Source organism: Mesoplodon densirostris, chromosome 8 (assembly GCF_025265405.1).
Source record: "Mesoplodon densirostris isolate mMesDen1 chromosome 8, mMesDen1 primary haplotype, whole genome shotgun sequence".
In the NCBI taxonomy this organism is placed as follows: domain Eukaryota; kingdom Metazoa; phylum Chordata; class Mammalia; order Artiodactyla; family Ziphiidae; genus Mesoplodon; species Mesoplodon densirostris.
Genome location: NC_082668.1, coordinates 89,515,427 through 89,528,901, shown reverse-complemented (window position 1 = coordinate 89,528,901; position 13,475 = coordinate 89,515,427). Strand labels below are relative to the sequence as shown.

Sequence of the window (13,475 nt, the reverse complement as noted above, 5' to 3'; positions counted from 1 at the left end):
ACCAAAATGAATGTACTGATATTAGTGGTTACTCTAAGTTCAATTCTTCTGAAAATTTCAGGGGAATTATTAAAAAACCCTGTCAGTATCTGACCCAGAAAGGCACTGAAGCCAGTTCTGTGCACTCTACTACTTACTGACCAGAGACAGAAACCATAATTACCTACCAAGAGCAGGTCTCCCCAAATGAGGATCCTGAAGATCCATACATTAAAGCACACTTCATCACAAAAATATATAAGGGTATACAAACAACATGACACTATTAATTTGTTCGAGGCTTATTAATATCAGGAAAAGTTTATGTCTAATTATACTGACAATTCCTAAACGTGTCCTAAGGTTCACAAACATTGTATTTCATGGCATTAATAAAACATTCATTCATAATAAAATGAAGTATTCTGATTCCTACCTTTGAAAGCAATATCAAAGAATGTGTATTAAACAATTTCACAGCCTTTTATTAGAAGAGATCAATTTTGGGAGCATGTTAGAATCTTCAAATGTTGTTTATAAAGCTTTTTCAATTATAACTATGTTTGGAAAACATCAAATAACCCAACTGTTTTCTTTTTATACCCACTGTTTCAGAATGAGTGAGAAGAGAAGGGATAATAGTGAGATTTTTATGTTTTTCAAGTGGGGGCATGAGTTTAAAAAGTTAGAGAAACACTGGGTTAGAATTTAAAAAAAATTATGACTATCAAATAATGGGATTTCACTTTCTCAGAACAAGTACCAAGTTGAAATCTTGCAGGATTTCATGTAGATTACTTAGGTTCCATTAAAAAATAGCACATCTAGGGACTTCCCTGGTGGCGCAGTGGTTAAGAATCCACCTGCCAATGTAGGGGACATGGGTTCGAGTCCTGGTCTGGGAAGATCCCACATGCCGCAGAGCAACTAAGCCCGTGCGCCACAACTACTGAGCCTGTGCTCTAGAGCCCATGAGCCACAACTACTGAGCCCACGTGCCACAACTACTGAAGCCTGCACGCTTAGAGCCTGTGCTCCACAACAAGAGAAGCACCGCAATGAGAAGACCGCGCACCGCAACGAAGAGTAGTCCCCACTCACCGCAACTAGAGAAAGCCTGTGCGCAGCAGCGAAGACCCAAACACAGCCAAAAATAAAGTTAACTAATTAATCAATTAATTTTTTTTTTTTTTTTTTTTTTTTTTTTTGCGGTACGCGGGCCTCTCACTGTTGTGGCCTCTCCCGTTGCGGAGCACAGGCTCCGGATGCGCAGGCTCAGCGGCCATGGCTCACGGGCCTAGCGGCTCCGCGGCATGTGGGATCTTCCCGGACCAGGGCACGAACCCGCGTCCCATGCATCGGCAGGCGGACTCTCAACCACGGCGCCACCAGGGAAGCCCAATCAATTAATTTTTTAAAAAAGTATAGGCAACTCTTAAAAAAAAAGAAAAAGAGCACATCTATATAACAGTAGATACGGTCTAGGTATTCTGTTTTCTATAGAAATAATTCCACTTACTCTCACTTTCTCCTCTAAGGAGAGTACCTAATGCTGCCCAGTCTGCAGCAAATGGCTCAGAAGATAAAGGCCTGTTATTACACTGGAGACACAATTCATCTCAATGGCCTTTCCTTCAAAACATCCATCATCTCAAAATCTCTCTCAGAGGAAATTCTAAGGAACAGTGAACATGACATTTTCCATATCCCCATACTGGTGTGAACGCTGGCTCCAGAATGTCCTCAGATACCCTCTGTTTCAAAGAATATTAAGTGTAGAGTGTAATTAATTTGAATATTTTAATTTAGAAACATCTTATAATGGGCATCCATGAGGCAACTCCAAAAACGTAATTTTGAAAATGGTCTTGTTGGGTTTACTTGATAATTAATAGAAAACCTAGACAAGAATTCTGTATTCAACATACTGCAACTGTAGTAACTTCTAACAAAACTGAGAAGTCCTGGCTAACATTTCTCCTGCCTTATGTTAGGATTAGAGAATGGGAATAAAAGTGGTATGCATGGTGAATGCGGAACCGGACCCAATGCATAAGGGAATCAGAAATTCAACGTTCTTTTTCTTTTTCTTTTTCTTTTTTTTTTGGCCATGCCCTGCGGCTTGTGGAACCCTAGTTCCCCAGCCAGGGATCCAACCTGTGCCCCCTGCAGAGGAAGCAAGGAATCCCAACCACTGGACGGCCAGGGAATTCCCTATAATGTTATTTGCAAAAGAAAGCTTCTGAACAAATTTTAAAATCTTTCACTAGGAGTCCACTTTCAAAAAATAATTTTTATAACTATATTATTTGTAAATATACAAATATTTCATAGTCACTGTGAAAATTTGGGGTAATATATTAAAATTTAAAAGGAATAAAAATGTCACCATCCATCAATAATCCTTTTAATATCCTGGCTTATTACCTTTCCATTTTATTTCCCTAGGCACTCAAGTGTACATGCACACACACGGAGGCATACCTGTGACCACAGAGTGTTTTGAAACATAATTTTCACTGAATGCACAGAATTCCAATCTGTAGTTAGGCCTTGATTTATTTAACAATTCCTCATTTGTTGGATATTTAGGTTGTAAAGCCAACATCCTATGATAACTTTTGGCCATACTGTACTTGATTATATCATATTACTCAAAATCTTTGTGAAACATGGCTAAAGGGCAATGGTAGGCACAGGGGAAAAAAAGACGAGGAAAAATACTTCAACAGTATTTACCTTTAGATGGTAGGATTACAGGTAATTTAGGTTTTTTGTTATACTTTCTGAACTTATCCAAATGCTCTCTAATGAACACGAGCCGATAATCAGAAAACAATGTAGTAATTTACTAAAATGAAGACCAATGTTTATATAAAGACATTACAATTCAATAATATGGGAAAATACATTTTAAGTGAAAACGAAAGGTAGGATTTAAGGTTGTAGATATGTATTTGTAACAGCAAAAGACTAGAAAAACTAAATGTCTAACACCAGGAGGTGGTGCTTAACCAAACTATGGTATAAACAGCCTTACTATGGAGCTAGGTGAAGACAAGAGGCAAATCTCTGTGCGCTGCTATGGAAAGATAGACAAGACACTGCCAAAAAAGACGACCAGGGTGTTTAACCATATGTAGCATGTTATTCTAACAGTTACAAAAGGAAACAAAAAGAAACAGTGAAAGGTTGGGGGTGCTGGTGGATTCTTTTACACGCATAAAACATTTTTGAAAGGATACATAAACTATGATACATAAACTATGTTGGTTACTTCTAGGGTGAGTATGGGGAGTTGGGTATACAATATGATCACAAAATGAAAATGTGCATTAATACATAATAGATAGGGCTTCCCTGGTGGCTCGGTGGTTGGGAATCCGCCTGCCGATGCGGGGGAAGCGGGTTCGTGCCCCGGTCCGAGAGGATCCCGCATGCCGCGGAGCGGCTGGGCCCGTGAGCCGTGGCCACTGGGCCTGCGCATCCGGAGCCTGTGCTCCGCAACGGGTGAGGCCACAACAGTGAGAGGCCCGCGTATCGCAAAAAAAAAAAAAAAAAAAAAGTTAAGCAGAAAATCTGGAAACATTTCAAGGTTGTCCTCTAAATATTTTTAAAAGCAGAATGTAACAATGGATATGAAAAAAATAACAGAGAAAACATAAAGGTCAATCTCTGAATTGTAGGAATACAATTTAAAAATAACAGTAATAAAATAGCAGTGAATATGGGTGTCACTATAAATTGGTATTTCAAAACACAATCATACAAGTTTTTATCACTAGCAAGGAAATGGCCAGGGAATTGTTAAAGAAAACTAACTTCTAATTAAATCATTCTAGAACTTGTTAAACATGGGTGATTTTATTCCATGATTATCCTGCCATATTTACTCTGGTTTACAAGCTCAGTAATCCAGAGATGAAATATACAACCATAATTTAGGCAATAACAAATAAAAAGAATTTTTATATATTGAGATTTAACAGAGTACTTTTCCCCTCTAAAAACAAAGATAAAGAAACCAATTACAGAATCAGGGCAGAGTGGGTTAGGAACTCAGAAACATTTTTAAAAATTCTCCTAAACTAGATGATCATTACTATTTTAAAGCTCCCTCTAATAAAATTCAAATGAAAAAAGAATTATTTCATCTTTTGCAACATTTATGCTCCAGATGCAGACTGGAAACTAAGGTTGTCCCTAGTGCTTCTAAAAATCATATTTATAGAATAACAGCATCTGCACTACTGAATATGTATGAGTGCTGATTTTCGGAGGTGCACCTATGTAAAGAAATACACTTCAACTTGTTTAACGACGAACGTAGTCATTAACAAAAGTCAACAGAAGTCACTGAACTGGAATCCTTTTGATGTGTACACCTTTCTTACAGACTTTTAACACTCATTAATACTGTGCTTTACCTAGCGCGTTATTATAAAAATATCACGAATCCCCAAGGATTCATGGCCACAATCAGCAACTGTGAGAATCAGCTAGTAATACTGGATAACATACCGCAAAGCAGAGAACTCAGAATCCAACCAGAGAATAGAGAAAGTACTGCCACTAACTTTCACTTCACATCTGGGATCTGACAATTCTCCTTCCATTTCCCCTATCAGTGTGGCACTTGGGGGTTGGTTTAGCTGAAGAGAACAGGAAGGTATTATGGTTTATTTATAGATTCCCTTTATTTTCTGGGAAAATCATCCTTTCCCACCAAGCGTATGGCTTCAAGAGGGATTTTTAGCAGAATGGAGAGATAACTAGACGTGATAATCCTGAAGATCAGAAAGGTGATTGATAACGGCCCTATCAAGCAGATGTCTGGTAATTTAGTTTAAGAATGCTGTCTCACCTAAAACATGGGACCTAAGGAAGAAGATGACTAGCACCAGGAAGTGCACTTTCCCACCTTCAGTGAAAATGCTCTTGCCTGTGAGGAGCTATCTATTTACACTGTATTATGTCCTGAAATGGTGCTACAGATTGGGGCCACTTTGTTGACAGTCCATCATGTTATCACTCAACGCAGGTGTCACAGCACACAACCAACACTGCCTCTTTTAAAGACTCCCAGTTCCTTGAGGAAAGGACCACACGCTCCGTACAACCCAGGCTGTTCATAACTGGGGCTTAGCTAACGCTTTTCGAAATACTGTTTCTCTGCATCCTGGTGACCGAAGTTGCTTTCCTTTATTTACCTGGATTTTTTTTAAAAAAAAAACGTTCCTCTCCATTACCTCTTTTACACTGTGAATCTAAACCTTAATCTCCACCACACCCTGAGCAGCCTTAGAAAAAAGAGAACGGAAGTTCCCACCGCCAGGAAATGTGGAAGAGGAGGGTTCGGAAGGTCAGGAGCGACACAGGAGAGAAAAAACCACAGTCAAAATCAAGTAGATTTAAGTCCGTCAAACCTACTTCTAGGCCATTTCGTTTTGTTTGGTTAATTGGCCTTTTCGGACACCCGGACAGCGAGGAGGAGAATCAACACCTGCCGTCGCATCCACCGCCTCTAGTCTGCGGGTTCCAGGCTTCCTTTTCTCGGAAAACTCAAATGCTACCTTCACCATCAGCTCTTTTGCAGACTGTACCCGAGCCTTCCCTAACTTTGGGAGCTAAGAATGAAGGGGTGGGGGCAGAGAAGGCCGTGAAGAGGAAAGGAGTCAAGGTTGCCCGCTCGCCTGGGCCGCTCCTGGCCAAGTCGCCGGCTGCCTCCTCTGGTCCCTGCCAGTCCTCCCGGAGCGGCGGACCCGGGCCCGGGGCGCTCCGGGGAGGCGAGATGTGAGCGGCCTCCTGAGCCGGCCTCGGCCAACAGCGCCCGCGGTCGCCTGTCTTTCGCGGTGTCGGGCCTGGCTGCCCCGGGAAGAATCCCGTCGGGGCCTCCGCCTCCCCGCGGCCGGGCCCCGCCTCCAGCCCGCCGCCCCCGGGCCGCCGTCGAAGCCCTTACCCGCAGGACGTGGTAGCCTTCCGTGCCCCCGCCTGGGATCTCGACGCTCTGCGAGGAGCCCATGGCGGCGGGCGATCACTGTGGCCAGGCCGGGCTCGGCGCTGCTCCCCGCCTCCCCGCGCACCGCCCTCTCCGCTCCTCCGCGTAGCACTTGGGACGTGGCACTCGCAGCCTCAGGAGAGCCGGGCCGCACTGCCCGCTGGGAGATCGTCGCCGCGGCAGCCAGGGCCGCTGCGACGCCGCAGACAGCGCCACCTGCCGCGAGCCACCGGGAGGGGTCTGAGCCTGGGAGGCAGGGCTGGAGTGGAGGGCGGGGAGAGGCCTATTCGTGCTCGCGAGAGAGCAGAAATACGGTTCATCCAGTCTCTACACCTTACTACGGGTCCCTGGGCTTGACAAGATTCATCTAGACGCGTTCCCGCTCTCCCGAAAGAACGGTCGCTTGACTGTAGCTCCCCCTGGTGGCCAGAGGCCGGGAAGGGGCTCCTGCTGAAAAGAATAGGGGCGGATGCAAACACAGCGAGCTCCCTAATCTCTGGGTTTCTGAACCTCTAGGTATTGTCCCCAGGTTGCACAGAGGATCGTGGTAGTGGCTCTCCGTGGGGGGAGTACCGTGTCCGCTCAACTTAGCTCAGTTTTATAAAGGAAAATGTCCTAAAGAGTTATGGAGGGCCCACCAAAGTTCTCTTTTTGTTTTTGTTTTTTGTCTTCCCTAATTGTGAGAACAATATCAGTCTATCACAACCTGAGCGATGCCAGAGTGGGAAACACAGTTGGATGACCTTGGCGTTGCACCGCCTGCTGCTGGGTTCCCCATTCCACTTCCTTTAGGTAGCCAAGTTGTATTCACACTTTTCCTACTCGGTTGCTCCTTTTGTCCCTTCCCTCCAAAATCACCAGTTATTGCCCAGGGGTCAATTTGGCCACCACTAACGGTGGATCAACCAGATATCAGAAGAACATGTGTATTCTGATGTGAAGCAACGTGAAGTAACTATTATCACCCACGAAGTATGCCAGACCAAACTGTTTACCTTGCTCCTCTCACACCTTTATTTAGATCTTCCAGTTTACAGGAATACAAAGGAGAGAAGAACAAGTAAAATGACTTCATAAGGAAACAACCAGGCAAAAATAAAAGAAATGGGCTGTTCTTTAGAGCAGCTGGCCAGTTCTTTTCATCAAGTCGGACATTCTGGGCTCAATTGGGAAAATGTGAATACTAAGTGTTTGAAGAAAAGCATTTACTGTCATAGAAAAGTGGAAATTATTGGCTAAAAAAAAAAAGGTTATAAGACAGGATATGTCTGTAAACAATATGAAAACATTTTTGTAAATAAAATATGTGTTAATACATAGTATGTATATGAAGATGTGGCAGGATGCCAGCTTAGGGTTACAGTGGTGATCCCTGGGTGGTGACAGAGATGTTTTATTTTCTGTTTTTGCTGGTTCTACATTCTAAAATGCTCATGGACTGCTTTTGTAACAATAAAAGAGTATTTTAAAATAAAAAATCATTTTTCTTTCTTTGCTGTCAATAAACCAATACAAGGTTTTTAAGAGACCTAGTACATACATAAATGAATTCTCCAGTTATTAGGCTCGTCAAGGACAGAGAATGCCGTGGAGTCAGCTCTGTGTTTCTAATACTCAGCAGAGTGCCTGGCAGCTAATTTAATGAATTTGATGCAAATTAATGAATTAATGAATTTGACACAAAGGAATAGGTGTAAGAGCTAGGTTTGATGATAATATATTTGTTCTGCTTGGCAATTATAATCCTCTTCGTGATGGGGTCATAAGCTGTTGCTATGTTGAGTGGTCAAAATTTTTGTTTCCCAGATGCCTAACACGAGCCATGGTTTGCAGAACCCTGGCTGTGGACCTGAAGCAGCCTATGAGCAACTCCAGCCCTTCCTTAGAGCTATAATGTGTCTCAGCCATTTACTTTCTTACCTTCTTGATTTTATTCAAGCTCATCCATACATCTTGGGATGCTCTTTCCTACATTTTCTACTTCAGAAAATTCTAACTAATCCCTTAAGGCCTATCTCAAATGTTACTTATTTATCCTTAAATTCAGAACGACTCTCTCCTTACCCTGAGTTCCTGGAATAGTTAGTTCTTTCATTTCTGGTAGCATCATCATCATCACAGGCCTGTCTTCCACCATTTATAGTCCATTCGTTCAGGGTGGGGACCATATTTTTCACCTTTAGATTCCCAGTTCCTCGTTGAGAGTTGGGAACATGGTAGTATTGTTTGTTGATTTGAATTGAATGTGTGTGATTGAAGAGTTTCCAAACCTTTTCTTTTTCAGGATCAGTTAATAAGTTACCTCTGCTGTTCCTATTTGTGCCTCATCAAAACCTGTGTTACTTCTTTATCGGCAATTGGTAGGGGGTGAGGTGCAAGGCTCACCTAATTTGGGATTGAGACTATGTGATAACCATTGCTCCTGTTTTTCCTGGTGCCACTCATTTTCCTCTTTTACTTGGGAAATATGCTCAGAGGGAAGAGAATAGAATAAATAAAAGAACAACCAACGATGTTACCAAAGCTAATATAAATTAATATAACATGATGGAGGGGAACACATGGGAAATTATTGTCCAAGTCAGTCTCAGTTGAAGTTGGAATCTGCTGCAGGCAAGTTGGTATTTTGAAACATCACAGGCAGCAGAAAAACGAAGCCCAGCAAAAGCAAATATCTACAGACTTAAAAAAGTCAAATGAGATGAAATCTATTTTTCTGGAAGAAGAAGCATCTGATACGCAATTTTGTGTGTCTATTCTGGGTTTCATTAATCCTCCAGATTCTTTTGGCTATGCAGGGTCTTTTGTGTTTCTATACAAATTTTTGAATTATTTGTTCCAATCCTGTGAAAAATGCCTTTGGTATTTTGATAGGGATTGCATTAAATCTGCAGATTGCTTAGGGTAGTATGCTTGTTTTAACAATATTAATTTTTCCAATCCATGAGCACAGTATATTTTTCCATTTGTCTGTGTCATCTTCAGTTCCTTTCATCAGTGTCTTACAGTTTTCCAAGTACAGGTATTTCACCTTGGTTAGATTTGTTCCTAGGTTTTTTTTTTTTTGATTCAATTATAAATGGGATTGGTTTCTTAATTTCTCTTTCTGATAGTTTATTGTTGGTGTGTAGAAATGCAACAGATTTCTGTGTTTAATTTTGTATCATACAATTTTACTGATTTCACTTATTAGTTCTAATACTTTTTTGGTGGTGTCTTTAGGATTTTCTATATATAGTGTCATGTCATCTGCAAACAGTGACAGTTTTACTTCCTTTCCAATTCAGATTCCTTTTATTTTTTGTCTGATTGCTCTGGCTAGGACTACCAATACTATGTGAATAAAAGTGGCAAGAATGGGTATCCTGGTCTTGTTCCTGACCTTAGAGGAAATGCTTTCAGCTTTTCACTGCTGGGTATATTGGCTGTAGGTCTGTCATATATGGCCTTTATTATGTTGAAGTATGTTCCCTCCAAACCCACTTTGTGGAGAGTTTTTATCATAAATGGATGTTGAATTTTATCAAAAGCTTTTTCTGCATCTATTGAGATGATCATACGATATTTATTCTTGAATTTGTTAATGTGGTGTTATCATGTTGATTAATTTGTGGATATTGAACCATTCTTGCATTCCTGGGATAAATCCCACTTGACTATGGTATAGGAGACTTTTAATTTACTGTTAAATTCGGTTTGCTAATATTTTGTTGAGAATTTTTTCATCTATGTTTATCAGTGATACTGGCCTTTGATTTTCTTTATTTGTGGTGTCTTTGTCTCGTTTTGGTATCAGGCTGATGCTGGCCTCACAGAATGAGTTTGAAAGCATTTCTTCCTTTTTAATTTTTTGTAATAGTTTGAGAAGGATAGATGTTAACTCTTCTTTAAATGTTTTGTAGAATTCACCCGTGAAGCCATCTGACGCTTGACTTTTGGTTCTTGGGAGTTTTTTAAATTACCAATTCAATTTCATAAGTGGTAATTGGCCTGTTCATATTTTCTATTTCTTCCTGATTCAGTCTTGGGAGATTATATGTTTCTAAGAATTTATCCATTTCTTTTAGGTAGTCTATTTTATTGGCATATAATTATTCATAGTAATCTTTTATGAGTCTTTTTATTTCTGTGGGGTTGGTTGTAACTTCTCCTCTTTCATTTCTGATTTTATTTATTTGGGTCTTTTTTTTTATGAGTCTGGTTTATCAATTTTATTTATCTTTTCAGAGAACCAGCTCTTAGTTTCACCGATCTTTCCTATTGTTTTTTAGTCTCTATTTCACTTATTTCTGCTCTGATCTTTATTATTTCTTTCCTTTTACTAACTTTGAGTTTGTTCTTCTTTCTCTAGTTCCCTTAGGTATAAGGTTAGATTGTTATTTTGAGATTTTTCTTGTTTCTTGAGAGTCTTTTATCCCTATAAGCTTCCGGAACTCTTAGAACTGTTTTTGCTGAGTCCCATAGATTTTGGATTGTTGTGTTTCCGTTTTCATTTGTCTCTTTGATTTCTTCAGTGACCCATTGGTTGTTTAGTAGCATATTGTTTAGCCTCCAGGTATTTGTGTCTTTTTCTGTTTTTCTCTTGTAGTTGATTTCTAGTCCCCTAATATTGTGGTTGGAAAAAATGCTTCATATAACTTTATTCTCCTTAAATTTATTGAGCCTCATTTTGTGGCCTAGCACATGATCTACCGAGCAGAATGTTGCATGCTGACTTGAAATGAATGTGTATTCTGTTGCTTTTGGATAAAATGTTATCTGTATATTTTCTAATAGCTGTATGTTTTTACACCTCCCCCCATGTTTAATGTTTTTGAGATCACATTTTACATCTTTTTGTTTTGTGTATTCTTTATTGTGGATACAGATGATTTACTTCTTTTGCCTTTAACCTTCCTACTTGGTTTATAGTTGGTTGATCTACTGCCTTTACTGTATGTTTGCCTTTACCAATGAGACTTTTGCTTTTGTAATGTTCATATTTCTAGTAGTACCCTTTTCTTTTCCACTTATAGAGGTCCCTTTAACACTTCTTGTAAATCTGGTTTAGTAGTGCTGAACTCTTTCAGCTTTTGCTTGTCTGTAAAGCTCTTTATCTCTCCTCAAATCTGAATGATAGCCTTGCAGCACCAGTGTCCTCATGGTAGAATGAGTTCCCCAAATGGCCGCCACCAACGTCTCTGTTCCCAGGGGAGCCTCAGTTGCCTCCTGCCTCTCTGGAGGTCCTCCAAGATCAGTAGATTGTTCTGACCCAGGCACCTTTCAAATTAACACCCCTGTGCTGGGAGTTGGAGTGTGTGAGGTTTTGCATGTGCCCTTTAAGAGTGGAGTCTCTGTTTCCTACAGGCCTCTGGCTCTCCCATACTCAAGCCCCACTGGTCTTCAAAGCAAGACATTCTGGGGGCTTCTCTTCCCAATGCAGGAACCCCAGGCTGGGTAGTCTGATGTGGGGCTTGGACCCCTCACTCTTTGGGGAGAAACTCAGCAGTTGTGATTATCCTCCCGTTTGTGGGTTGCCTACCTGGGGGTGTGGGTCTCACCTATACTGTGTCTCTGCTCCTCCTATCTGTCTCATTATGGTTTCTTCTTTATATCTTTAGTGGTAGAATCTTTCCTGCTGGTCTTCAAGTGATTCTCATAGATCGCCGCTCTGTAAACAGTTGTAATCTTGGTGTGCCTGTGGGAGGAGGTGAGCCCAGGGTCTCCCTACTCTTTCACCTTGGCCACACCTCTCAAGTCCTTTTTTTAAAAAGTGTATTGAAATCTAAGTGGCTGGAAGTAATATTATTCCAGGAAAACTTTGATCTTACTTTAGTGCATATAAAATGTCATTTGCAAATATTGATACTTTAGGAACAGTAACATATTACTGATGTAACCAGGGGCCACAAACTCATTTGTTTATGGAGGGAATGAGTTGGGCTGGATACAGGTGGAGGAAGAGAGAGGCTAAGTAACTTGCCTAAATTGAAGCAGCTGGTGTGTCAGAACCAGATATGGTACCAAAGTCTTTGACCATATGTTCAGAAATCCTTCTATTGCACTAATAATTAGAGCACTAACAATTAAAGCACTAATAGTAGCCTTCATTTATTGAATGACAGCTGTATATATCTTACACCCTTAACAGTTTATAAGCATTATCTTTAATCATCAAAATAACTTTGTTAATGAAAGGTGGTATCTTCATTTTTTTAGAAACTGGGATGCAGAGAAGTTAAGTGATTTGCCCAAGATTCCACAGCTAGTAAATGGTAAATCAGAGTTCAAATCCGGACCTATCGATTTAAAAGTTCATGCCCTTTAGCTACACCATGCTGCCTCTCCCTGGAATGGAAGTGGAACTAAAGGGTTGTAGCTGAGTTTACGCGCTTACCTCTCTTTCCAAGCTGGAGGAGGGAGAATTCAGCCCAGGACTACATAGGAGAACACTGAAGGTAGCTGGAGGGTTTGTCCTGTTTCATAGTCCTGTGTGGAGCAGGATAGGGAAGTTAAACTAGGGACCTCACTATTAACATTTTAAAAATCTCAGAGCTAGCTGGAGAAGCCCTGTTATTGAAGAATACATTTTATTTTATTTTTTTGGCCACGTGGCTAGTGGGGATCTTAGTTCCCTGACCAGGGATTGAACCCGGGCCCTCGGCAGTAAAAGCATGGAGTCCTAACCACTGGACAGCCAGGGAATTCCCATAGAATACATTTTAGAAAAGTTCAGAGACTACATTTAGGTTTTAGTCAGAACATGTTACTGGCAATATTGCTACATTGATGTTTCTAAGATATTGTGAGAAAAAAACCCTCCACTCTGATCAAGCTTCTGGAAACTAACCACACATTTTCAGTAAATACAGCACACTGAGCAACATGTTAAGCAAGCAAACTCCAGACTGTGGGCAACTACAGGACAACAACCTGGTTTCTTCAGCGAATAAAATCCAAGAAAAAAAAAAAAGATAGGGGAGGGAAAACCTATAGATTAAAAAAAAAAAGACTTAAGAGGTATATAAACAAAACACAATGTGTGGCTCTTGTTTGGCTCCTGATTTGAACAAACTAACTGTAAAGACATTTATAAGACAACTTGGGAAATTTGAACACTGACTAGATATTTGATAATATTAAAGAATTATTGTAAATTTTTTAGGTATGTTAATAATTATTCTTTTAGAAATACATACAAAATTATGAGGGCTTTGGGCTTTCCAAATTCCCTGTGTCATTTGTGATTTTTTTAGATCTTATTACTTTAAAAAAATAACTTTTACTTATTAATTTTTGAATAGGTAATACGCTCGTTTGTAACAAGATTCAACAGATAAAAAGAATGAACAATGAAAACTAAGTCTCCCTTTCACAACTGTGGCCAAGTCACCCAGGAAGTTCCTTTCCCTGGAGGCAACCAATACGTATCCTGTTGGAATCACTCGATGTAATTTATTTTGATGAGAGTAGTAACAGATCCAACCTAATTTTTCCCCAAATAGTTACTCAGTTGTTC

The 13,475-nt window shown here is 40.4% G+C and overlaps 1 protein-coding gene across 1 annotated transcript in view; it reads right to left on the bottom strand.

Moving 5' to 3' along the window:
* GORASP2 (golgi reassembly stacking protein 2) overlaps window positions 1-6,134 on the bottom strand; it is a 30,035-nt gene extending 23,901 nt beyond the window's left edge. The window contains exon 1 of the mRNA XM_060106494.1: window positions 5,939-6,134. Within this exon, the coding sequence (XP_059962477.1) occupies window positions 5,939-6,001 (63 nt within the window). The 5' untranslated portion in view covers window positions 6,002-6,134. The remainder of the gene's footprint in view (window positions 1-5,938) is intronic.
* Window positions 6,135-13,475: the final 7,341 nt, after the last annotated feature.